This window comes from Microcebus murinus, chromosome 16, assembly GCF_040939455.1.
Source record: "Microcebus murinus isolate Inina chromosome 16, M.murinus_Inina_mat1.0, whole genome shotgun sequence".
NCBI classification, from domain to species: domain Eukaryota; kingdom Metazoa; phylum Chordata; class Mammalia; order Primates; family Cheirogaleidae; genus Microcebus; species Microcebus murinus.
Genome location: NC_134119.1, coordinates 58,722,639 through 58,749,976, shown reverse-complemented (window position 1 = coordinate 58,749,976; position 27,338 = coordinate 58,722,639). Strand labels below are relative to the sequence as shown.

Below are 27,338 nucleotides of genomic sequence, written 5' to 3'. Positions count from 1 at the left end.
TTATGTCATTCACACAGACCAACCCTGGTAAAATGTGGGAGGGGCACACAAAGGTGAGAATTCCAACAAGTAGGGATTTGGGGGGACTTTTTAGAGCTCTCCCACTACAATCATGTTTTACCTTTCTAAGTATTTTAAAGGTAAAAACTACATTGATTTTCAAATATCAAGCAAACTTTGCATTTCCGGGATAAATTCTACCTTTTCTTGATACGTTATTCTTTTTCTATATTGTTGGGTTTGGTTTGCTAAAATTTTGTTGAGGTTTATATACACATTTGTGTTCTTGAAGGGTATTGATCTGTGGTTTACTTGTAATGCCTTTGTCTGGTTTTGGTATCAATATAATAGCTTCAAAGATTAAGTTAGGAAGCATTCCCTACTCTTCAATTTTTTGGAATAGTTTGTGCATTTGTATGGTTTCTTTCCTGAATATTTGATAGAATTCACTACTGAAGCCATCTAAGCCCCAGTTTGCTTTATAGGAAGGTTTCTAATTAAAAATTTTATACCTTTAATAGATACAGGGATATACAGGTTATTTGTTTCTTAAGTGAACTTTAATGGTTTGTGTCTTTAAGGGAATTCGTCCATTTTATTTGTTACCAGATATATTGGCATATATTGGGTTCATGATATTCCCTTTCAATATCTGTAGAATCTGTCACGATGTCTCCTCTCTTGTTCCTGATTTATGTATTTCTTCTTTGTAACTTGATAAACCTTGGCTAGAAGTTTATCAATTTTATTGTTTTTAAGGCTTTGGTTTCACTGATTATGGTGTGTCACTCTATATATATCCATGGCTTTCATGCATGGTTCCTGGCTTACGACTCCCATAGTCCTTGTTATACTGTTGGGGTGCTTTAGGCCTCAGAAGATAGAATCTCTCTCTATGACCTTCTCCTGTCCTCCTTTGACCTGCCCAAGCCAGGACTCTAATCAGGACTCTAACCTGCCCAAGGCAGGACTGTAAGTCAAAAGACCCTCATTCCAGAAAGAGTCCTGCCCCATACACTGGAGGAAGGAACACTATATAGAGAGGCCAGGAAGAATCTGGACAGGGTTTGCTTGTTTTAGACTATGTGCTTTTTGTCAGTCACATTTCTACATGGTTGTCAATCATGCCTATATAATGAAGCCTCCATAAAAAACCAAGAAGACTAGGTTTGGAGAACTTCCGGATAGCTGAACATGTGGAGGATCCTGGAGGGTGGCACCCCAGGGAGGGACTGAAGCTCTGCCCCCTTTCCCCTATACCTCTTCATCTGTATCCTTTGTAATATCCTTTATAATAAATCTGTAAATGTGTTTCCCTGAGTTCTGTAAACTTCTCCAGCACAGTAAAAAAAAATTGTTTAAGAAATTTCCAAGTGGACAGCTTATTTTTGCTGTCCTATTATTGATTTCCAATTTATCTTATATTTCAGACAAAGAATATAGCTTATAGGTTGTTCTCAACATTTTAACACACATTAAAACTGGGTATCTTTCAAGAATTGTTTGATTCAGCTTACCCACTTCAGTACGGCGCTCACCGGCTGCGAAACCTTGCCCACAGCCGGCACTCATAGTCTGCGTGATAGTTTGTGCTGATATATTGATGACGAATTTGTTTTGCTCTTGTGTGATGAGGAAAGCTTGAAAGCACTGAAAGCTTGTTTTACTTTACAGGCAGCTTTACTTGTAATGTAAATCAGAATAGGTAACATATACATATATGTTTTTATTACGCTATTTTTAAATGTTCACAATTTTATTTTGATAAATGAAAAATTAGAAAAGTCATATCATAGCTGTCAGCTAAAGTCAATGCTCGGCTGTGTGCCTTCACGGCTGTCAGCTAAAGTCGATGTGTGCATTCATCTGTGGCTATCGACTATAGTTGACTCTGGTACCAAAGTGGTTAAGAGATGAGCTCTACATCAATGTGGTGTTATGTTACTTTCTTTTTGCAAAGTTTTATCCAGAATCTAAAATTCTAAAATGAATAAATTAATATAGAGGCATTTTTAGATTAACTACATCTGTAGGGTTTTACTCTCAAAATTTCACTAGTAGTTACAAAAAATGACAATGAAACTAATAATTACTGAGCATAGATTTTTTTTTTTTTTTTTTTTTGAGACAGAGTCTCACTTTGTTGCCCAGGCTAGAATGAGTGCCGTGGCGTCAGCCTAGCTCACAGCAACCTCAATCTCCAGGGCTCAGCGATCCTACTGCCTCAGCCTCGCGAGTAGCTGGGACTACAGGCATGCGCCACCATGCCCGGCTAATTTTTTGTATATATATTTTTTAGTTGGTCAATTAATTTATTTCTATTTTTTTTGGTAGAGACGGGGTCTCGCTCAGGCTGGTTTCGAACTCCTGACCTTGAGCAATCCGCCTGCCTCGGCCTCCCAAAGTGCTAGGATTACAGGTGTGAGCCACCACGCCCGGCCTGAGCATAGATTTTTATAAGAATGTAGGTTCTATTATTACCATCTTAAAACAATGCCCCCAGGTGATGAGTATGGTGCCTAATATCAAACCAGCTGTAAGGTGGAGGGCATATCATATGACAATGATAATAGTTAACATACATGCCATGGCTAAAGACTTTTATTACACATTAACTGGTTTTAAAATATTAGGATAAATTATCTGAGGTTAAACTGGTTTAAGAAGTTCAGGAAGGTTTTTTACTCATTCAATCAAATTGGAAAACATCACATAAAATTTCATGCTATCAATGCTATAAGCATTAAGTAAACAACATCTCCCACCTTTTCTGAATTGTCTAACAGTATGAATATTGATATTGCAAACACAAAGATTACAAATGAAGGCTTTCTTATGTTTTCTGAATTAAATTATGAATTCTCTAATATAAGAAAGATGAGAGTATTTTCTAAAGGCCTAACAACATTCTTTACATTCAAAAGTTTTTTACCAGCATAAATCCTCTGATGCTCAACAATGTTTGAACCATACATAAAGGACTTACCACATTCCTTACATTCTTAGGACTTTACAGCCATATGCTTTTTCTGATGTGCTTTAAGGGCTGAACTATATCTAAAGGTGTTTCCACATTTTTTACATTTAAAGGGTTTCTCGCCAGTGTGTACCCTCTGATGTTCAGTAAGGAATGAATTAAGTCTAAAGGCTTTCCCACATTCCTTACATTCAAAGGGCTTCTCACCAGTGTGAACACTCTGATGTCCAATAAGTTGTCCATAAACGGCAAAGGCTTTCCCACATTGGTTACATTCATAGGGTTTCTCCCCAGTATGAATTCTTTGATGTTGAACAAGGTATGAGCCAGAACTAAAGGCCTTTCCACATTCCTTACACTCATAAGGCTTCTCACCAGTATGAATTCTCACATGTTGTACAAGGTATGAGCCCCGACTAAAAGTCTTTCCACATTCCTTACATTCATAGGGCTTCACATCAATGTGAATTTTTTGATGTTGTGTAAGATGTACATGTACTCTAAAGGCCCTGCCACATTCCTTACACTCATAGGGTTTCTCGCCAGTATGAACCCTTTGATGTACAGTAAGTTGATGGCGACTAATAAAAGCCTTGCCACATTCTTTACAGTCATAGGGTTTCTCACCAGTATGAATTCTCTGATGCTGAACAAGGTATGAGCCAGTACTAAAGGCCTTGCCACATTCCTTACACTCATAGGGTTTCTCGCCAGTATGAAGTCTTTCATGTTGAACAAGATATGAAGCACGACTGAAGGCTTTCCCACATTCCTTACATTCATGGGGCTTTACCCCTGCATGGATCCGGAGATGTGCATTAAGAAATGAACTAAGTCTAAAGGTCTTGCCACATTCCTGACATTCAAAGGGTTTCTCACCAGTGTGAATACTCTGATGTCGAGTAAGTTGTCCATACACAGTAAAAGCCTTCCCACATTCCTTACATTCATAGGGTTTCTCACCAGTATGAATTCTCTGATGTTTAACAAGAGGTGAACTAGTACTAAAGGCCTTCCCACATTCTTTACATTCATAAGGTTTTACACCAGTATGAATTCGCTGATGTTGAACAAGGTATGAAAAGGCACTAAAGGCCTTCCCACATTCGTTACATACAAAAGGTTTTTCACCAGTGTGAGTACTCTGATGCCGGATAAGTTTTCCATACACTATAAAAGCTTTCCCACATTCCTTACATTTGTAGGGTTTCTCACCAGCATGCAATGTCCGATGTACAGTGAATTGATATCCATTACTCAAGTTATTCCCACATTCTTTACATTTGCAGGGTTTTCCACTGGTTGGTATTCTCTCATGTTGAACAGACTTTGAGCCTTGACAAAAAGTCTTCCCACGTTCCTGACATTCACATGGTTTCTTTTGATTAAGAACTTTCTGATGTAGGGCAAAAGATGTACATTTTTCAGAAGTAGGCATTTCCTCATAGCTGATTATCTCACCCTTCAAATGCAAGTCTGAAAGTAAAAAACAAAAATATTTGATTTTTCTATATGAGAAAAAATAGATTTCTATGGAAGAAAAAAGTTGAAAATAACATCAGTTAGAAATAGCTTAAATAATACTAAAATATGGCTATAAAATTCAAAACAGGAATAATGCAGAGAGTAATGAGGATTTATGTATTAATAAATCGGTAAGGTTGGTGACTAGTGAAATAGTTTTCATTTCTGATATTCGGGTGTGGATCAAAATCTTTGAAGAGCTTGTTAAAAAACTGATGTTCAAGCACCATCCAGACTCCCGGAACACAGGGGAAGTTCCTGGGCATTTTTTAACAATATTTTTAACATTTCTAACAAAAGTTTCTGATGCAGATAAAATTTTTATAACTCATATTTCATCCCTGCCCCACCACCTGGCTTCTCTTTGCACTTAAATTAAAATCAATTTATCTTTCCAAAATAATATGACCCCTGCCTACCCATGAGGCCTCAAGCCATAGCTCCCTTTGTTCCCTATTTCCCTGACTTCCCCTTTCAGCACCTGGAATGTGTCACAAATGTCCTCATCTTTTCATTCATGTGCAGATGGTGTTATCTCCCCAAAATCTTTTGGCCTGTGTTGTTTTCAGACTGGATCTTTCTCATCCTTTGTATGTTTAAGGCAAAATTTCACGTTATCAGGAATATTGTAAACTGCTGACTTTGTCTAAGGATGTCCATGTCTTTATTGTCTAACACTTCATTTCTTGGTTTTCCTACCAGTTCTCAATTATATAAGTATTAATGTTCTCTTTGTTATGATTTTTAACTTATTTCTCCCAAAACTCCCCTCAGTTGACTGAGTTTTGGCCCTCATGACCTTTGTCTGCTCATTATACTTATGAATATGTTGTGTCACATAGAAAAGGTATATAATTAAGGTTACTAATCAGTTGATTTAGAATATGGAGATTACCCTAGATTATCTAAACAGCCTCTTAAAGGCAGATCTTTCTCCAAGCTGAGGGTAGAAGAGGAAGTCAGAGACATTCAAAGTGTGAGAAGGATAAACCCTGCAGGTTGTGGCTTAAAGACAGAGGGGATCATGTGAAAATATATTCCGCCAATAAGCAGTAGGTTTGGAGGAGGACTCCGAGCCCCGCAAAACTGCAGCTATGGCTGAGGTCTTCATTTAGCCATGCCATGCTGGATTTCTGACCTATAAAACTGTGTGATAATAAGTGAGTGTAGTTTTAAACTACTAAGTTTGTGGTAATTTGTGACAAAGCATGACAACTAACACACTCCTGATTCAGAGCAGGCCCAACCCGTGTCATTTAGCACTGAACTGACTCATTACAAAAAACAAAACAAAAACTCTTGATGAAAGAGATGAAATTAGGGTATTATTAAAAGACAATACTATAAAAATAATGATCACTGATAATCCATAGACAATTTCTGGAATGCAGCAGGGAAGGTACAAGGTGAGAGATTTGGCCATCTTGAAAATTTAAGAGATTTCCTGCTTCCCAAATTCATCAAGTTGTATTCATTGAATATATGCAGCTTTTGTATATCTATCAAACCTCAATAAAGTGTTTTGTTTTTTAAAAGATTCATGGGTTTGTCCAAAATCCACAGAAAACTTAATCTAACGCTCCAACAAATACAATGGCAAAAGGAATATACAAGTGAGCAGTTTTAATTATACATTCTGAATCAATGATGATAAAAATGAATCTATAATGACTCTTGGGAGGCAATACAAAAATAATTTTTCATCCTTTTCACTGTTAAATAACCTGGGGGGAATACCAAGTACTAAAACCAACAGAATTCCTTGTCTCCCGGTTAAACAAAACTGAGACAAACACACTTCCCTGTACTTTTCTTAACCTTCAATATACTCTCAGGGTCCAGGGGATGCACTTTTAGTTTTTGAGTTTCTTCTTTAAGCAGTTCTAGTTGTGAGAATTGTCATTTTATGGCTTTTATTCTTTATTAAATACATTCTAAAAAAATGGGAAAATTTATTTATCTTCAAAATAGATTAAATCTCATTCTATTTTACAATTAGATAGGTTTCTACTGGACCCTTCTGTAAAACTAAGATACATTAGGGAACAATAATCACATAAGATTATTTATAGGAAAAATAATTCCTATAAGAATACTATATAAGAATAATGATTCCTTGGACTATTGTTCTGTTTCATCATCCTAAGAGTTATTTAATCATTATGCATCAATTATATCCATGTATGCAAAGAAAGACTAAATAAGAAAGTGGGATAATGACAGCACTGTCTAGAAAGATTACACAGTAGTGAAATAAATCAATATTAGATAAACCTTCAGTTTCTTTATTGTGTAGTATATCATCTTTTAAAGTCTGAAAGAAGTCTGGACACATCATATTTATGTCTTTTTTTAAAAATTAGCTTTTATTGAACACAGCTGAGAAATTAAATATTTTCATTATCTACCCATGAGAACAAAGAAAGATTAGCAAACTGACAAAGACATTTCGTAAGTATCGGACCAATCAGAAGAAGAATACAAAAAAACAGGGCACATCACTCTAGACCTGCACTGCTCAGTATGGTAGTCATTGCCCACATGACCAGACTGAATTGACATGTGCTGTAGGTGAAAGATATACACCAGATTTCAAACACTATAAAGAAAAATAATTGTATAGACATTACACATTAAAATGATAATATCTAGGATGTACTGAAATAAAATATATTATTAAATTTAACGCTACCATCTTTTTCCTTTTTAAATGTGGCTACTACAAAATTTAAAATTATATATGTGGCTTAAATTATATTTCTGTTGGACAATGCTATTCTGGATGACAAAAGGGTATGTGGTGTATTGTTTTACCAATCCATATTGTTTATTTTAAATGACATCTATGGAATTGTTATAGGTATTGAATGCTGTGAATCACATGTCTTCTTTAGCCACAGCAACTCTCAAACCTACCTGTGTGTATCTCGTCTCTCTGCACCTCACCTTTTGGAAGGCTAATGTGAATGTATTCTGCATGAACCACTGTGAGGACTCGCACTGAAAGAAGAGTTGATGATGCCCTGCTGCTAAGCTGGGCTACCTGTTGTGTGATTTCCTGAACAGATGAAGCCAAATTGAACCTAAGATGATCCTCTGATGGGCTCTGCAGGTGAAATGGTTTTTGTTTTTTTTGTGGGGTGGAGGGGGGTGGTCATGGAGAATAATATCCTTATTCTTAGTACATTCTGAAGTACTTAGGGATAAAGTGTTATAATTTGTGCAACTTACTTAAATGGTACAGCAAAAAAATTTACATCTATAGATATAGCATGGTTATAAGGATGGTTATCATATTATTCTTTTTTTTTTTTTTTTTTTTTTTTTTTTTTGAGACAGAGTCTCGCTTTGTTATCCAGGCTAGAGTGAGTGCCGTGGCGTCAGCCTGGCTCACAGCAACCTCAAACTCCTGGGCTCAAGCAATCCTCCTGCCTCAGCCTCCCGAGTAGCTGGGACTACAGGCATGTGCCACCATGCCCGGCTAATTTTTTATATATATATCAGTTGGCCAATTAATTTCTTTCTATTTATAGTAGAGACGGGGTCTCGCTCTTGCTCAGGCTGGTTTTGAACTCCTGACCTTGAGCAATCCGCCCGCCTCGGCCTCCCAAGAGCTAGGATTACAGGCGTGAGCCACAGCGCCCGGCCCATATTATTCTTTTAACTCTTATGTAGTTTTTAATTCCATTGGCAAAATGCAAAAGAAAACTAAAACCCAGACTTTTAAGAATATTATAATACTTCTACATATTAAGGAATATTAAAAATGATAACAATTTATTTTTAAACCCCCCTGAAATCCTCAAAGTACTATGAGACTGATATGATACAAGGTGTATTGGGTTAAATAGTCTCCTCCAAATTCTTGTCTACCCCAAACTTGAGAATATAACCTTATTTGTTTCTTTTTTTCATCCCTTTAGAATCAAGTATCTTAAAAAGACTGTTGGACTCATGCTCATTACTGACTTTTCTCCCATTATGTTCAAATCAGACCACTTGAGCTTTCACTCCTTGATGCCACTGAGAATCTCCCCTTTTAGCAAGGCTAAATATTGAAGTCAATTCTTATTTCTTAATTTAATCCACTTTTCAGGTGATCACTCCTTTATCTTGAAACATGTTCGTCATTTGTCTTTGGCGGCACCAATTTCTGCTTCTAATTCTACCTTAGAAGAGGTTCCTTCTCAGCAGTCTCTTCTGTAGCCTCCTCAAGAAGATGACCTCTAAGTGTTAGAGTTCCCTCTCTTTGCACTGGCTCTCTAGGTGACCTCAACCAGTCCCATGGCTTTAAAGACCCACCATATGCCAATAAATCTCAAATTTTTATGGGTGAGCCTAAACTCTCCCTGAGCTCTGGACTGCTGCATATTCAACAGCCTACTTAGCATCTCTAACTGGATGGCCAATAGTCATCTCAAACTAAACACATGCAAAGCAGGTATCTGTAGCTCCACCCTCCAACTGGCCTTTTCCCCTCTATTTACCATTCCAAGCAACTGTATCTGCATGGAGCTGCTCAAGCCAGAACCCACTGATCCTTTTTGATTTCCCTCTTTGCTTCCCTACCTGTTTACAGTTCACCAGCATTTTATTAGCTCTACATCCAAACTATATTATGAATACCTTCCCTTCTCTCCACTCTCTACCACAAGCATTCTAACCCAAACCACTACCACTTCTAGTCTGCACTCCTCCTGCTCCCATTGGGACAATTCTCTACCAATATCCAGAGTAATTATCTAAAAATATAAATTAGGATATGGTGGAGGTGGTAACACTGTTTTTGAATTTAACCAAATAGCCACATAAAACCAAACAGGATAGCAAAACTACAACTGTAGACAACATACACAACAAAACTATGGCAAAAGGGACCTTCAAAACCATAAAATATAAGTGGGTGGAGACAAAATATAACACTACAGCTAAGACTTGTGCAGGCTAAGCATCTGTGCCGGAAAAGGCTAAGGGGAGCAATGTGAGGTATCTGATCTGAGAACCCCAAAATAACCAATGAGTACTCACTGGAAAGCTTAGTAGGCTAATTTGGGAAGAACAGGTGAAACTGGGAGTGAGTATACATGAAGTGTGGGAAGGTTTGAACTGGCTGGAAGTGATTAATCAGGGAGGGGGAGAGAGAGTTGGGACTAGGTAGAGGCATGGGAAAATGTTAAGGGGTGGTTGGAAGAGTTTTACCTCCTCATTTTGGAGAATATTGGTGAAGGGTATATAAAAATTCTTTGTATCATTTTCCAACTTTTCTGTAAGCCTGATGTTATTTCATAATCATGTTTTATCTTCTGGCCAGGGTGATAGTTATGAATGTATTTGCCTTATACTAACATATCAAGCTGTACATTTTAACGTGGTTTTCTGGTATCTGTCTCATATTTAACATAATTTTTTAAAATTTAAAAATTAGAAAACCATGAATTAGATCATACTTTATAGTCACTTTAGAAAATAATGCAACTTCCTGACTATAATAGGACCAGGCCCCTCCTCACATTCTACCTTTTTTCATATTAATTAATTCTGCCCCACCCCATGTATTCCTCTAGAAACACACAAAGCTCCTTCCCACTGCAAGGTATCTGCACACGCTGTTCAATCAGCTTGGAATGTTACACATAATTACATGACCTGAGCCCTCCTTATTCTTGTCTCTGTTTGAATATTATCATCCCAGCATACACAAATAAATCTTAATGCAAAAGAGGAGCTGAAAATAGTCAAATTCAAAATGCAGATTGCACTGGGAGAGAGTGAGCTCCTAATGAAATGAGAGGGAAATCAAACAAGGTGACGACTGTGTGTTAAAATGGGTCAAGGTGAAGTTCCTTTGCAAAGACTGGTGAGATATCTGATTCTTCTCCAAGTCTCAGGCTTTTTCTACAAAGGCCTTGAGCCTTTGAATGGAGACTTCCAAACAACTCAGGGACCATCCGGGCTATTTCCAGCAATGATGGCTTCCCTACCTGACATGCTCTTTTTTTTTTTTTTTTGAGACAGAGACTCTATTGCCTGGGCTAGAGTGCTGTGGCGTCAGCCTAGCTCATAGCAACCTCCAACTCCTGGGCTCAAGCAATCCTGCTGCCTCAGACTCCCGAGTAGCTGGGACTACAAGCATGCGCCACCATGCCCGGCTAATTTTTTCTATGTATATTTTTAGTTTGCCAAGTAATTTCTTTCTATTTTTAGTATAGACGGGGTCTCATTCTTGCTCAGGCTGGTCTCGAACTCCTGACCTTGAGTGATCTGCCTGCCTCGGCCTTCCAGAGTGCTAGGATTATAGGCATGAGCTACCACGCCCGGCCCCTACCTGGCATGCTCATACTCACCTGTAGACTGTTTTCTTTGATCTTTCCTCATTGCCATCCAAGGATCTTTCCATTGTTCCAATAAGGTAATCACATGGGGTTTAGAGAGGGAATGTCCTGCTTACAAGATAAGAATGCCACATAATATAGAAAAGACATAAAATATGAGTTCAAAAATACCTTGACCTTTGGTTAAATGTGCAATAAACTCGAGGTCAAAATGATATTGATAAATACTTTAGAGAAGGGGATTCATAAAACCAGATAGATAGGGAAAAGGTCTTATTTTAAATGAAATCTATCTATATATCTAAAAATAAGTAAAGATGGATAAATGTATGTTTATGTATCTTCTGCATCTTGACAGAAAGTATGAAATTATAATTGAGAACACAGATTGTGGAACCAGGGTGCCTGGGTTCAAGTTTCTGCTTCTGCCACCTATCAGCTGTGTGACCTTGGGTCACTCACTTAAACACTCTGTGCTTTGGCATTCTCATCTAAAAGGGTTGTAAAAGTAGTGCCTATAGGGTGCTTGTGAGGATAAAAATCAGTTAATACAAATATATATAAACAGCTGAGAACAGTGACTGCTACAAAGTAAGTATACTGTGAGCTACTAACATTATTATTGTTATTTTATTAAGAAGAAACCCAAAAACTTTCCTTAGACATGTATAACTACAGGATACAAATTTAATTTGCATTTAATCTTAAATGCAAAGTTCACAGATTATTGGTTTTAACACCCAAATCAGATTATTTTGTAGGAAATAAAATGAAGTAACTTTAGTTTTAAATGATTTCTGTTCATCCAATCCACCAGTATACAAGTTGTATAGGCTCTTCAGACAGAACAAATAGAGACCTTTTGTCTAACTGTTCTGCCTGCAGGTGTGTGAAATTTTAACAGACCACTTACAGCAATTATGAGCATAAACACAACAGGAAAACTTGGCCCCTTTGTCAATATTTATGCAATAAACAATCCAGAATTCTCATCCTGCCATTTTACCATTTCCAACCTAACAAAGCTCAAACCATTTCTTTGGGAACAAGAATAAATTGTGTTCACTTCTTAAGATAGCTTTAAAATTTACAGTGGAAAAAGTGTTTCAGGGAGCGGATTCTAAATTATTTGTGAAAAGTAAACTTACCCACTGATACCAGGTTCCTATAGTTCTCTAACATCACCTCTCTGTACAAGTCCTTCTGAGTAGAATCCAGACTCTCCCACTCCTGCTGAGAGAAGACTATGGCCACATCCCTGAAGGTCACTGATCCCTGAAACTGCAAACCCATGTATTTCTGGTGAAACTAAAGAAAATGTTTTCAAGGTGAAAGGAGAGGGAATAAAAAGTTTCAATGTAGGCAGGGAGCAATAATATAGCAGTCAAGTGGGCTGAAAGCTTATGATATGGGAAGTGAATAAAGCATAGTATTTGCATGTTCTAGAAGAATCCTGTTGCTATGGGCAAAATTTTCTATATGTTGTGGGATACCACAATACTCCAGACCTGGGGAAACGGATAAAATAATTCAAGCTTCCCTATTAACTAACACAGCACATGCTGAGACACTGTCTGCTAGGTATCCAACTAATAAATTCTCAAGAACTACTAGTCTCTACATTGTTTTCCTTTTAAGAGAAAAAAAAATATGGATTTCTTTTCTCCAAGTGTAGAATAAAGTCTGTTTTAAAAAATAGGCATTACAAAAATTTGTTTAATAACTCCCAAGCTTCAGGAACATTATGTCAGATCATAAGTATTTTTCCTTGTATTGATAAAGAATTTTTCTGTAGTGGCATAATCATAGCCCTTTGACAAAGATTTACCAAGTTGTACCTACTCAGTAATTTGCTCATGAACACCAATTATAAAAGAGGACCTCACCAGGAGGGAATAGTTATTTGGCATCGTTCCTCCACAGAAGAAGAATCAAGAAGTAGGTAATCAGATGGTGCTCTCTTAGGCAGAATGCTTCAGGTTAATCAAGGAAAATACCCATGTAATCTAAAAATACCAATATTTCAAGAAGAAACGACGACTTACGTGGGCCATCCTTATAGAAATGTAAGAACTGATCAGTCTTCTTTTGGGGTTCCTCTACCAGAGAAGTTCAAACCCTAGAAAATCCAGAGCTGAGAGGGAAAGAAGGCTTTAGTTTTCCCAATGACATAAATTAATAAACTTTCCTATCCTTCCTTGTCAGCTTCAAAACTACGATACAACCACCCTCAAACAAAATTTGGGGGAAGAATAGAGTAATCCAAACCCTAGGGAACCAAGCTGTGCACAGCTGGGTACAGAGCAGTGACACCTCTTAAGGATGGCAGAATCAGATACTTCAGCAGGAGGTTTTCCAGCTCTGCCCATTTTGGGAATGCTGATCTGGATCTAAGACTGGGCTGCACAGTCCTCTTTCAAACAGATTCTCAATCCATTCCTACATTCTAACACTGAAAAATGGTCCACATCACCCAAACCAGAAATTCTTTCATGGCATCAGGGTAAGCGTGAGGTTAGTCAAGACATGAGAGGTAGAGAATATAGAAGAAATTGATCAGACAGTTGCTAACATGGCTCCGTTTCCTAATCATTAAAATAGGGATAAGAATATCAGCTTCTACATATGGTTGTCTTTTTAAGAGTAAGAAAACTCCCACAAAATACTTCATAGAATCATTGCTGAACATGAGTTTCCTCTTATTATGGTAGTTCCCCTTTATTTGCAGGGGGATATGTTCCAAGATCCCAGGTGGGCCTGCAGCTGCTAGGGAGGCTAAGGTGGAAGGATCGCTTGAGCCTAGGAGTATGATGATGCAGTGAGCTATGATTCATGCCACTGCACTCCAGCTTGGATGACAGAGGCGTAATCTCTAAAAAAAATAAATAAAAATAAATTTTAAAAAAAGATCCCCAGTGGATGCCTGACCAAACCCTATATATGTTTTTTCCTAGATATACATACCTATGATAAAGTTTAATGTATAAATTAGTAAGAGTAGTAAATTAGTAAATTTACTAATAAATTAGTAAGCACAGTAAGAGATGAACAGTAATAGAACAATTATAACAATATACTGTAATAAAAGGTAATTTGAATGTGGTGTCGCTCTCTCTCAAAATATCTTATTGTACTGTATCCACATATTTCAGACCAGGGTTGACTCAGGGTAACTAAAACCTCAGAAAGCAGAAACATGCATAAGGGGGACTACTGTATTGAAGCTATTATTTGAAGAACATTATATGGCCTTTATTTTTTTAAAAGGAAGTTTCCACTTTTTATTTACAACATGCATGCTTTCTTTTAATTATAACTAAAAAATTTAGAGCCTTGCCCTAAGAATGCAACTCTTCTTTTTAAAAAACAACAGAAGAGATGTTCTGACATTTAAATTTCCTGTCCCCTACAGGCTAGAGAAAGCACCACCATTCTGCCATAACGCAAAATTGAGAATATTAGCAAAAGGCTGAATTCTATTCTTTCTGTGCAATAAGGAGATTGATGAAAATGCTTGTAACTTGTATCATGCTATTCTCTTTTCTTACAAAATATTGCCACTAGGAAAGTAATTTGCACAACAGATCCTCGGAACTCCTTTTTCCTGCATTGATAAATTTTAGATGACATTGCTGTGGCCCTTAAAGAGTGTAAATACAACGTTTTTTCTCAAAAAGAGGAGGCTTACTGGTACTCCCTTTTCTTCCCGCTGCACGCACAGGGTATGACGTCTACAGCTTCCTTTATTAAACTAAGAATCGAAGAGTCTTTTACTCCTTTACGTAATCGACTAGTGTGATTCTATCTTGCAGATGCAAAACAGAACCCTACCCTCATGCAAACAGACAAAAAGGAGCAATGCAACACCAAAATATTGACACCCCGGGTTCACGCGGAGGCCACGCACCCGGGCTTCGCGGGCGCACAGCGGCCCTGGGCGCGCAGCCGCCCTCCCTGCCCACGTCACTCCCGCACAGCTAGGCCCGGGTCCCGCGTCCACGCCCACGCTCACCGCCCGTCAGAGTCGGGGTTCCGCGCCCGCCCGCGTCTGCACAGAGGCTCCCCTCCTCCCTGCACTGATTCTTCTCCTGCGCAGAAACCCCAAGCGAACCCGCGGGGGGCTGCTCCGAGTCCGCAGCGCCCTCCCTCCGAGGCCGGGCGCGGACTCTTCTCTCACAGAAGCCCAAATCCCGCTGCCGAGCCAACGACCGCAAACACTACAAACGAGGCAGGGGTCCAGTTTGCCCCGGTGGCCCCTGGGACATGTAGTCTCAGGCCTGCTCGCAGTCGCCTGTGGGAAATGTAGTCCAGAGCGGTAAACCCGAAGAACACGCGCCGCCCCGCCCACAAGGACCGCCCACCCCGCGCCCGGGGACTTCTGGGCCCTGCCGTTGGGACTCGGGGTGCGCAGGCGCAGAGGCTCGCGGAGCCGGTAACGTGACCTGAGGGTGCTGACCTTGGTGCTGTGCCCGTTGGAGCGGCCATTCGTGGCCCGAGGCGCCACCTGAGGCCCGAAGTAGGTGACCGGCTTTTTAGAGAGCCAACCCGGTACCCTCACTGCCACACCACACAAAACCATAACAGTAAACACTAAGATATGTTATTACTTTAACACAAAAAACATGAAAAGCAGGTGTTTGAAATTACCTTGCTGTAGAGTTTTCTGTGACAGAAATGCTATTATTTGATAGAACGTTAATAGGACTAATCAATACCGGCAATTAGTAACGATAACAGTAAGCAGATTGAACACATCTGTGGGGAAAATGTTTCTGTCCTCTGATACAGCGATTCCTTTTAACTTTTTATTAGACATTTAAATTCCATAGGCTCCTGATGGCCGCAGATCCCACAAGTCCCGACGGGCATGGATTGGTTGTGGCAAGAAGCGGGTCACAATAGTCCTCGGCGTTGTACCTGCCAGGGGTGGCCCAGAGCAAGAAAGGGAGGCTGAGACGGAGGAGGGTCGGTGTGCACCCCGGACGAAAGCTCCCCGCCGTCCAGAGTGGAGGGGCATCCCGGAGTCACCAGCAGACGGCACCGGCTTCAGGTGAGAGTCCTGCCCGGACAGGGGGAGGGCCCCGGAGGGGAGCGCGGCGCCGGCAGGATCAGGCCCTGCCCGCTAGGGGTGAGGTCGACGCGCGGGGCAGGGCGCGGGACTGTGAACTGCTGGCGAGGTGCGGCGGCAGGAGACCCGATGGGGGAGGGGACGGGGTGGGGGCGGGGGCGCAGCTCGCGGAGGAAGTCGCTGGGGGCTGGGGGGGGGGAGAACTGTCTGTACGGCTCCTTCCGGCGAAGCTCACCCTGTTCGGGAGGAGCCGTCGGAACACGTGGCTGAGAAAGGGCGCTGCTGTGCCAGCCTTTGCCCCTCGGGTCCCAAAGCCAGAGGAAGGAGCAACCCAGACCCTCGCAGGGTAGGGAGCTGGCTAACAGGGAAAGGGGCAGGGAGGGAGGGAGTGGGTGGTGCCGCCTCCAGACTCCTCCAGGCAGCCAGGGAGACCACTGCCCGTCTGTGCTAAAGTGGGGAGGGGACTCGAGAGCAGCTGGGGCCAAAAGCCCCAAGCTCCTTCCTTTCAGGCAGCCACCACAGAGGACCCTGTTTACCCTCCCTCCACTGCTTATGCAGGTAGCTGGGGGCTCCTGATGCCGCCTCCTCCAAGAAGCTCTGCATCCGAGTCCTGGAGCCAGGCAGGACTTCTTGGTGGTTGTCTTGGAAAGGTATGGACCTAGTACAGCATTAGCATCTGGGCTGTGAAGGCTTCTAACGTGGGGACCAGGTGCTCAGACTTCCCTGGATGCTGCTTCCCATAACATCCCTGCCTAGCAGGCAGGTTCTCCTCACTTCTTTTTGCATATTTGGTAAAACAGCATTTAAACCTTGGAACCTTCTTCAGCACATACAGGTGGTAATGGCCCTGCCGTGATTTGACCCAGGCTGTCTGATTCCAGGGCTCTTGGATGTAACCACCTGGACTGTGGTGCCTCCTTACCATGTGTGCACCCTGTATTATTGTTTCTTACAGTCTTTAGGGGTACTTAGCACCATGCGTACCTATAATGAGCGCAGCCACGACTTCCTAGAAGGTCTTTTTTGGTTCAACTCATAAGTTGACCATAGGCCATGCTGGACTCCAGTCTCCTCAGAAGATGTAGGGCAGAGACTGCCAATTGTCAACATATCCCATAGGACATTTCTCTTCAAATTGACCCCTGTGGCCAACCACACAGCTGTCTGTGCCAGGGCAGAAGATGGCATGTCAGGCAGGTGCAAGACTCACCCTGGCTCAAAATCCTTGAGCCCCCAAGGGCACCAGTGTAGAATTGGAGGAATTCCATAGACCTGATTTCAGGGTCCTGGCAAAAACGGACAACTTACCGATGTTCACTTTTCCAGTCCACTGAATGAGATCTATCTCTGTATATTTTGATCCTTTTAACTTTCTCTTGGCAATGTTTTATAATAAGGGTCAGCAAACTATGGCCATGGGCCAAATTTGGCCTGTATCTTATTTTTGTAAGGCTGCTGAGCTATTAAATAAGAATCATGATGTTAACATCTTTAAAGGGTCATAAGAAAATTAAAAATAAGAACAAAACCCCCCAAAGAGTATGTGACAGAGACCATATGTGAACTACAAAGCCTACATTAGTTATTCTCTGGCCCTTTCCGGAGAAAGTTTGTAGCTACTATTTTGTAGTTTTCTCCGTATAGTCCTGCTTAGCTTTTTAAAATTTGTTCCTAAGTATTTTGTGAGATTTTCAAATATTATTTAAGTGTTGTCTTTTAAGTTTTAGTGTTCAAGAGTTCATTGGCAGTATACACAAAATACATGAAAATGTGTGTGTATATACTACTTGTATACATACATACATTTTGTATACTGGAAACTTGCTAAATTCACTTTTTATTGTTGGTAGTTTCTTTGAAGATGCCTTTGGGTTTTCTACGTACACATAATATTTTCTGTGAATCATGTAGCTCTGAATAAAGTCAGTTTTACTGCTGTTTTAATATGCATGCCTTTTATTTTTGTTTCCTACCTTCTACATTCACAGAGACCAACAATTGTCAGTACGACAACACGGGGCATTTCTCTTCTCATTGAGTCTTGCAGCCGACCACACAGCTGTATATGGTTATCTTCCCCTGGGGGCAAGGACATGAGCTGAACATCAGGTGGGTATAGGATCTATCCTGGCTCAAAAGCCTTATGACCCATGGACAGCAATATCTCTTGTAATAATTTCATAGACCAGCTTTTGGGTCCTGGTTGAAATTGATAATTTGCTCATATTAATTTTTCAGTCCACTCTCATGATATATGTGTATGTGTATATGTGTGTGTGTGTGTATACACACGTGTATATATACATGTATATATATCTGTTTATGTATTGGTATGTAGTAGGATACAGAAAGAACAATTGCCTTTTTATATTGACCTTGTATACTGGCATTTCTTCCTGTAGTTTCTTTGTATATTGGGCAGTATTTCCTATACATACGATCATGTTTGCTAGGTATAACGGCACTTTATTTCTTCCTTTTTTTTTTTTTTTTTTTGAGACAGAGTCTTGCTTTGTTGCCCAGGCTAGAGTGAGTGCCGTGGCATCAGCCTAGCTCACAGTAACCTCCAACTCCTGGGCTCAAGCAATCCTGCTGCCTCAGCCTCCCGAGTAGCTGGGACTACAGGCATGTGCCACCATGCCCACCTAATTTTTTCTATATATATTAGTTGGCCAATTAATTTCTTTCTATTTATAGTAGAGACGGGGTCTCGATCTTGCTCAGGCTGGTTTCGAACTCCTTACCTCGAGTAATCCGCCCGCCTCGGCCTCCCAGAGTGCTAGGATTACAGGCGTGAGCCACCTCGCCCGGACTATTTCTTCCTTTTTAATCTGTATGATTTCACTTATTCTACTTACCTTTTACATTTACTGTGATCTCCAGTAAAATGTTTAATATAAGTGGAGACAACGAACAATTTTTTCTAGCTCCTGATCTGAGGGAAAAAGTGTTCAGTGTGCTATTAACTGAAAGCTTTTGTAGATGTGCTTCATCATATAAAGGATGTTCCAGTTCTTTCTATGCTGATTTTTTAAAGCAGTGTTAAATTCTCTACAAAGAATAAAAAAGAAATAGGCAGGCATCGTGGCGCATGCCTGTAGTCCCATCTCCTCAGGAGGCTGAGGCAGGAGGAGCCCACGAGTTTGAGGCTGCAGTGAGCTATGATTGTGATACTGTACTCCAGCCTGGATGATAGCAGGAGACCCTGTCTTCCACCCCCTGAACAAAAAGAAGACAAAAATTGTCAAGTATATTTTCTTAAGATGTGTCAGGGTTGAGCTGGCCCACAGCCAACTCAAGAGTGATGGGGGAGGAGCACAGAGGAAGAAGGCAAGGGAGGATCACTCATCCCTTCCTCCTCTGAACTTTACTTTCTCGTGGCTGCTGTCCCTTACATTTAAAACACAGAGATTTGAGATGTCAGCATGTGCAGTTGTAAAGTGTGGCTGTGCCACATCTGAACCACAGAACTTTGGAAAGTTGAGTCTGCCTCAACACATCTCCACTCATAGAAGTCAATTCTTCTTCCGTAGTTGAGTAAAAGAGCAAAGACAGATGAGCAGAGAGGATCAGTGAACAAGAACAAAGCTGTGTACATACATGTTTCTCCATCTTGGAAAGAAAGAAAAGGGCCCATCATGGCAAATGGTGAGACAGAGGGAGCAGCCGCAGGCAGCAGGGGGGCCTGCCAGTCTAAGACTAGAGGAAAACTGGTGCAGCTGGGTATGGCATAGTGGATACTTACTCATCTTTTTCTTCTCTCCACAGTGGAACATCTCGAGGCCAGTATGTTGACATCTGATCGGTCTCATCCAAAACTATACCCTCTGTCACATACACAAACACCCTGAAGTACTGGGCCTCCAGCTTGCTCTCGGACAAGAGAGGGCAGGTTAAGTTTGTGTGATGTAACTAGAAAGGGCTGAGCCTCTTTCCACTAGAGCAAGGCCCATTCGTGGCAACTGGTGGTCACCCACCATTTCTATCTAACTTCTGCTTATAGTTGCTGAGATATTGTTTCTTTCATTAGAAGAAAGTGAGTGGTTGGTGATCCAACACTTCTGTCTCCAAAGAAACCCTGGGCGTGTGTCAAAGGTGCCCCAAGGTGAAACTGCTGCTTGCCATCCTCATGCCAGAGGTACATTTGCTCTGCAAGATATCAGCAAAAGTGCTGAAGCTTAGGTCTCTCCTCAGTGGTTTTCTTCTCTGGGGTCCTCAAACTTTTTAAACAGGGGGCCAGTTCGCTGTCCCTCAGACCACTGGAGGGCTGTTGGAGAGTGCGGTGCACATTCCACACATGCGCACTGTGGGCCCAGGACGAGTCGGCTGCTAAGCAGGACAGGCAGCGGCGGCAAAAACACCTGGCGGGGCCGGATAAATGTCCTTGGTGGGCCGCATGTGGCCCTCAGGCTATAGTTTGAGGACCCCTGCATCTAAGTCAAAGGGGATACTCTGTCTAGTGCCCAGATGTTCTGAATAAATGCAGGTGTAGAAGTGTCTTCCTAACAGTGAGACTGGCAGGTGTGTCCTGTCCACGAGCACCTCAGCTGCTCTGAATGATGGTGGGAACAGAAGTATCCCATAGCCCAGCACGGTGCTGCCTCCCCGTTGTATCACCTGTGCCCTGCACTGTGTGTCTCAGGTGCTCTGCCAGTAGCGTGTCCCATCACAGATTTGGTGCCAGCCCCTCAAACAGCACAAGGAGGCTGATGGAGGGAACAGAGGTAACTCATGGCATGCACATCTTCCCAGTGGTGCAGGTTTCTCCAATAGTAACAGGTTTGCTCTGGCCAGGTGAGCCCCACGTGCTCAGACCATAGTAGGAAGAGAAGGCTCTCCAAACACAGTTATGGTGTTGCCCTCTCCCTGGCAACCTGTGTGCTCTGGACAAGCGGGACCCAGGTGCTCTGACTGTAGGTAGGAACATAAAGGCCTCCAGGCGAGATGCAGTGCTGGCCCCTTCTGCTGCAGAGGTGTCCTTCGGTCTGATGTGCCCCAGGTGTTCTGACTATAGGCAGGAAGAGAAGTCGGTATCTCCAGCACAGCTATGGTGCTGGCCCTCCCACTGTAACAGATGTCCTCTGGCCGGACAGGTCCTGGGTGATCCGAACACAAGGGGGAACGGTGTGTCTTCTGAAACATGTTCCTGCTTAGCGATGCTGCATCTCCCAGTAGCAGAAGGTGTGTTTTGGCTGGACTGGCACCAGCAGCAGTGACGATAGGCAGGAAGGAAAATGTTTCCCAGGATATTTGCTCAGCAAGGCTGGCCTCTCTGATTGCAACAGGGATGCTATAGTCCAACAGGACCCTGATGCTCAGGTCTAAGCCTCCCCCACCATGAGAAGTGGTTCTGGGTGTCCCTTCACTATTCTGCCCCAAAGCTGAGTGCTCTAGACATAGAGGTGACATTCGGGATATAGGCAATGACCCCAAAGCTGCCACTACCTATAAAAGCTGCAGATCCCACATATAAAAATGGGTATGGGCTAGAGTTGGCAAAAGGTGAGGACTAGTCCTCAGTGCTGGGCGTGCTGGTGGCATTCAATGACAAGAAAGAGTGGCTACACCAATGGGTAAAACAACGAAGGTAACACCATAGGCTTGTTGGATGTTGACAGGGATGTCAAAGGTGTACAAAGGGGTGTCGGATTCCCAAAAGCTGACTGAGTTGTGTTGCCATTGGGTTCCATGGCTGCAGCAGAGGTTAAGTATGAAGGGCTTTTCAGGGCTGCCAGGTTTCTCAAAGGGAGCTATTAAAGCTGGGGGAGAGACTGGGGAATGGGCTTGGTACCCATATTGATTTCATCAGAGTCAAAGGCAGGCTTGGAGACCAAGTCTGGGGAGGGGCTGCCTTCTGGGGCGGTGGCAACTGCAGAATCAGTGCTAGGTGGGCCGGAAGTGGGGGACATTGTGGAGAGTGGCGGCCCATCAGGACCCCCAGATGTCAGCTGACAGGTGTTTCCTGGCCCAAAGGGAAAGTTGAAAGGGCTGCTGACCATAAAAGCAGGTGGGCTGGTGGAGACTGTAGCCTTTGTAGGGGGTATCTGCTCCACACTAGGGTGGGCCTGGTTAAATGGGAGGAAGCTCACACTGGATCCTGGTGGAGACCTGAAGATGAAAGCCTGGAAGGCAGAGTGGTGTCCATACTGGTTGTGATAAAGTCCAAAGCGGGCTGGGAAGTCCAGTCCGCAGACAGGCCGGCTGGGGCAGTGGAAGTGGTCGCAGAAGCAGTGATGGGTTGGCTTGTGAACACGGGACTGGTTGCAGCTACTTGAGGCCTGTAAGAAAAAGAGGAGAATCTACACCTGCATGTGTACGTGACTCTATATAGGTGTACGTGACCCACACAGGAGGTAGGCTTTCAGGAGAGGCAGAAAGTTCTAGGATGTGTGGGCAAGGCCAGAGTAGAAGATCCTGCTATTATGACTGAGGGACTGGAATGCAAAGGGTCTCTTTTCTCACTATTAAGTGAAACACTACATACTAGGGCCTCTCTTCTCATTATTATGTGGAGCACTGCATGTAGGTCGGAATCCAAAGTGAGAAACGGCAGGAACAGCAAAAGGAGAGTCAGGACCTGTGCATCTCATTTTGTGGTCAATATCCGGTATAGGGGTAGGTACAGGGGCAGACAGCACGGGTGGCCTGACAGGTCAGCTGAGTTAGTGACGGCTAATTTGGTAGTATCTGGAACCTGCAAGGAGAAAGTGGCCAGTGGCAAAGTCTCTGCAGTCCCCACAGCAGGCAGAGAGAAAGAATGGGCAGGCTGAGCGACACTGCTGTCTGAAGGGGCCTCAGTTTTATCCTCCCCCACCTTGGGGTTCCATCGGCATTCAGAGTTCTTCAAGCCCTTTAGCGATGATCCCTGCGCGAGGAAGGCAGGAAATAGGGCAGCTCTCCTCCATCCCACTACGGTGGCAGTAGCAGCAGCAGCGGCATTGAGAATTTCTGTTTACAGAGCCTACAACCGGCAGGCGTGAGTGTGAGTGGAGAGTTTCTCTTTGCCAGAATATCTGAAAGCTTTCCTGTCCGAGTCATCTTTGATTTCTGTGAGGCTGGAGAGCTGAGTTAACGGCCTTCATCAAGCTCTTCCTTTCCCAACCTCTCCAGCAGCAGGATGTGAAACCTGGCTGGCCAGACAGCCTGCTGCACCTGCTGCATGCCGGGAAGGATCACTCCTCCAAAGAGGCAGGTGCCCTCCAGCACGCAGAACTAGGCTGGGGCTGGTAGGACCATTGGTGACTGACCTCACAGAAGATGTCTGTGGTAGCCTTACCCAAGCTGTTTTGTGGGTCCCTGGAATAGAGGTTTCTGTTCAGAGGCTCAGGACTGCTCCCAAATCTGTGATGACTCCATTGGTCACTAGGGGTCTAGATGCCGATGGTATACATCCACTATTTGTGGGGCATCTTTTCTGATAATCCTGCCTTTTGGACACTATTTAATCATCTTCCTCCCCCAATGTCCCTTTCCTTTGTGCTCCTTGTGTCGTCTCAGTCTCTGTTAAGCAGGATCTGGAGGGTGCTTGGCTGGCCCAGGCCTCATAGAGGTAGGACTGCTTGATCAGGTGACAAAGGAGGAGAGTTAATTTGTGCCTTGGAGGAGGGATCTTCGCCTTTCCCGAGTGGCCACACACTTTCAGGTACAATCAGACAGCAGTGTCTTCAGAGTCCACCCAGAACCCCGCAGAGCAGCACTGGGGCTGCCTGATGGAACACCACTGCCTTTTAGGAGTGTCACCACCAGGGTTAACACATCGGGTCCAAGGAGAACTGCCAGGGGAAATGCCAAAGAGAAGTGCAGGGGCAGTGGGAGGATGCCAGCCAGAAGGGGACATGGCAGGTCAGGCAGAAGGGGTGTGCAGCAGTGCGGCAGGGGGCTAGGGCAGGCTGGGGGTGCAGCTTGCTGACGAAGTTGCCCGTAAAGGGCAGTTTGTGTGCTGTTGGATCCTGGGAGTGTAGCACAAAATTTGGAGAGGTCCCCTAGCTACCTGCCACTGCTCAGCCTGACACGTGTGCCACAGCATTGGAACACGTGACCGAGAGAAAGCGTGCCAGCCACGGGCATGCCAGTGCAGAGCATGAGGACAAAGCTCCAAAGGGCGAAGGGTGAGGCCCAGCAGCTACCGTCTGCAGACTCCCAGTGCTTCCTCACTTGCCTGCTGCCAGCTGCAGGTGTTTGGAATCAGATAGTCCTCATGGTGTAGTGGGACTGTTCAAGACTGTCACCCCCAGGGCACCATGTCTGCAGGCACCTCAGCACCACAGGGTGAATTCACCTCAGCCTCTGCCTTTCAGGCAACCACCAGACAACACCAGCTAACCCCGACAGCTGTCCCCACCTCCTCCCTGCTGGTGGGCCAAGGCTTGGAACACCACTTTCTCCAGGGACTTCTCTAGCTCCTCTTCCATTCCTGGGCCCCGTTGTAGCTTTTCTTGTGTTTGCCCTGGAAGGGCAAGCATCCCAAGTGTCACCAGCTGGGCGACTAAGGTTTCCAGGTAGAGAGATGGATATTGCACTGCAACACACCCTTTCCCGGTAGGCCATTTGTCTTCACTTATTTTTGCAAATTTAGTAAGATAGCGTTGAAGCCTTAAAACAGGGGTCCTCAAACTTTTTAAACAGGGGGCCACTTCACTGTCCCTCAGACCACTGGAGGGCCATTGGAGAGTGTGGTGCACATTCCACACATGCGCACTGTGGGCCCGGGATGAGTCGGCTGCTAAGCAGGACAGGCAGCGGCGGCAAAAACACCCGTCCAGCTGGATAAATGTCCTAGGGGGGGCGGCATGTGGTCTGCGGGCTGTAGTTTGAGGACGCCTGCCTTAGAACCTTCCTCAGGTCACACATGTGGTATTGGCCCACTCGGAACTGGGCCCCAGGCAGTCTGATTCCAGAGCTCATGCATTTACCCACCAGACTGCGGTGCCCCAGCCTTGGGCAGTCACCATACATGACCATTTTCTGATACTCCTTGGGGTACTTGGTACGATTATGCAGCCACAGTGAATGCAGGCACTACCTACTTGGAGGCCTTCTTTGGTTCAATTCATAAATCAATCATTGAGCACACTGAGCTCCCATTTCGGCAAAAGATGCAGGGCAGGAAACACCAATTGTCAGCACGCCCCTATCAAGCATTTATCTTCAATACCTGCGGCCGTGAGGGATGCCTGGTGGCAGGGATACCAGCTGTGAGACAGGGGGAGGCAGGATTATGCCCCAGGGGCACCGAGATCTCACAGAACTCCACACACCAGCTTTCCGTGTCCTAGTTGAAATGAACAACTACCATGATGAACTTCCAGTCCCTGAGCATGGTCCAATTTTTCCTACATATGAGTCTCTTAAAAAAACTTTTCTCTCAGATACCGTTTTTGTAGCAGAGTTCCGAAGATACAGCCTATGGGCTAAATTTGGCCTGTCCTTGTAATGCCAATGAGATTGGAATGGTGTTGACATTTTTAAAAGGTTGTAAAAACAAAACAGAAGAATGTGATAGCGACCATATATAAACTAGAAAGCCTATATTTCCTATCTGGTCTTTTACAGTAAAAATTTGTCAACCCCCATTCTGTAGTTTTGGGTGCATGTCTTGTATAGCATTTGCTAAATTATTCCTAAGTATTTTATGAGTTTTTTATGCTCTTGTAAATGGTATCTTTTAAATTTTAGTTTTCAGTTGTTTACTGGTAGTATATAGAGTATACAGTTGGTTTTTATATATTGACCTTGTATGTTGGAACATTGTTCAATTCAGTCTCTATTTCTGGTAGTTTCTTTTCAGATTTCTTAGGATTTTCTATGTACACATTTATGTTTCCTATGAAAAAAGAAGAACATTACATCTTTCTGTTTAATACGTATGCCTTTTTTTCTTACCTTCACATTTGCGCTGACCTCCAGGAAAATGTTGAATACAAGTGGAGACAACGGACACACTTGCCAGGTTCTGGGTCTCAGGGGAAAGTATCCAGTGAACTAACTGTGGATGCGCTTCAACACATAAAGGACACTCCCTCCAATTCCTATTTTGCTAAGAGATTTTTCGAAAGGGGTATTGAATATTGTCAATTACTTTGTACATAGATTTGAGATAATGATATGGCTTTTATCCTTCTCTTAATAAGGTGAATTATGTTGATTTTAAAATATTAAATCAACTTTGCAATTCTGGGACCCCCCCCAAGAGGTGGTCATGTTAGATCATATGTAATTATTGTACCTTTTTGATAAACTGGCCCTTTTATCAGTATATAATGTCCTTCTTATCAGTATATAATGTCCTTCTTTTTTTTTTTTTTTTTTTTTTTTTTTGAGACAGAGTCTCACTTTGTTGCCCAGGCTAGAGTGAGTGCCGTGGCGTCAGCCTGGCTCACAGCAACCTCAATCTCCTGGGCTCAGAGATCCTCCTGCCTCAGCCTTCCAAGTAGCTGGGACTACAGGCATGCGCCACCATGCCCGGCTAATTTTTTGTATATATATTTTTAGTTGGTCAATTAATTTCTTTATATTTTTGGTAGAGACGGGGTCTCGCTCAGGCTGGTTTCGAACTCCTGACCTTGAGCAATCCGCCCGCCTCGGCCTCCCAAAGTGCTAGGATTACAGGCGTGCGCCACCGCGCCCGGCCTATAATGTCCTTCTTAAAACAGTTTTTTTTTTCTCATTCATTTTATTTAATTTTTTAAAAATAGATTTAGGGGGTACAAGTTGAATTTCATTACATGTATATATTATATAGTGGGGGAGTCTGGGCTTTTTGTGTGCTCACCTCTCGAGTAGCGTACCTGCCTAAATTGGGGCATGGTGCCAAGCCTCTGCATTTTTTCTTAGCTGGATAGGAAAAGGAACCAGAGTTATACTCTTTCTACTAAAACTGCTTTTAATTTAGGCTAGCATACCAGGAAGAAAAGTCAGGCTGCTAGGAGTCCGAGCCTGCCCTCAGGCACTGCTCTGAGCCCCTCCTGGATGCCTCGCCAGTTGGTTTTTCATTCCATGACCATTGCTTGACAAGATCACAGATCTATTTACTCCACTTTACTAAGGAACCTCATTCCTTGTTCTGCCCCCTCGTATGTCAGGACAAGCTGAGACTGCTGACATTCTCCATCCTGAAGGATGTCAGGAGCCCACAATGACGAGCTCAAGGTGGTGGCAACTGAGGAAAGTGTGCCTGGGCTGCGGAACACAGCTGCCTAGAGGTGGGTGGGCTGGCGACTGGGGTAGGGAGACCATGCCAGGGCTGCCTGAGCTTGCGGAGATGGCGGGAGGCTTCAGCAGTTTTTCTTGACCAGAAAAGAAAAAGAGGAGGCGTTACACCCTTCGTTGTCAAACGGACTTTATATTAGCATAGCATGCCAGGAGGGAGAATAGGGCCAACTGGCCATCAGCCTGGTCTGAACTCTTTTGGGGAACCTCCTTTATTAGTTTGTATTTC

General features: G+C 43.2%; 1 protein-coding gene and 1 long non-coding RNA gene across 10 annotated transcripts; one reads left to right on the top strand and one right to left on the bottom strand.

Annotated features, from left to right (window-relative positions):
- Positions 1-1,389: 1,389 nt before the first annotated feature.
- On the bottom strand, positions 1,390-15,121 carry ZNF30 (zinc finger protein 30). Of its 4 annotated transcripts, XM_012775100.3 has the most exons (5): positions 14,846-15,118; positions 12,879-12,967; positions 11,982-12,114; positions 10,846-10,944; positions 1,390-4,453 (listed from the first exon to the last, which is right to left on the bottom strand). In XM_012775100.3, exons 2-5 carry the CDS (start codon positions 12,885-12,887, stop codon positions 3,003-3,005), a joined length of 1,692 nt encoding a protein of 563 aa, XP_012630554.2. In that variant the 5' UTR covers positions 12,888-12,967; positions 14,846-15,118; the 3' UTR covers positions 1,390-3,002. The 4 variants fall into 4 exon arrangements, with proteins under 4 accessions (XP_012630554.2, XP_075849109.1, XP_012630558.2 ...); XM_075992994.1 differs by having other exon boundaries at positions 11,982-12,967; positions 14,846-15,121; XM_012775104.2 differs by having other exon boundaries at positions 10,846-10,941; positions 11,982-12,967; positions 14,846-15,105.
- A 112-nt stretch (positions 15,122-15,233) lies between these two features.
- Positions 15,234-20,407, top strand: LOC105876961 (uncharacterized). Of its 6 annotated transcripts, none has more exons than XR_012912448.1 (6): positions 15,234-15,349; positions 15,646-15,883; positions 16,411-16,551; positions 17,890-18,010; positions 19,435-19,549; positions 19,670-20,407. It is a non-coding gene; the product is annotated as an uncharacterized LOC105876961 (long non-coding RNA). The 6 variants fall into 6 exon arrangements; XR_012912447.1 differs by having other exon boundaries at positions 15,237-15,349; positions 16,460-16,551; XR_012912451.1 differs by having other exon boundaries at positions 15,250-15,349; positions 15,663-15,883; positions 16,460-16,551.
- The last annotated feature ends 6,931 nt before the right edge of the window (positions 20,408-27,338 follow it).

Coding starts and splice junctions, on each gene's coding strand:
- ZNF30 (XM_075992994.1), bottom strand. CDS start 12,126: ATGGGTTTGCAGTTTCAGGGATCAGTGACCTTCAGGGATGTGGCCATA. Junction 10,945..11,981: donor TAGGAACCTGGTATCAGTGG/GTAAGTTTACTT, acceptor TTATCTTGTAAG/CAGGACATTCCCTCTCTAAA. Junction 4,454..10,845: donor TCAAAGAAAACAGTCTACAG/GTGAGTATGAGC, acceptor TTTTACTTTCAG/ACTTGCATTTGAAGGGTGAG.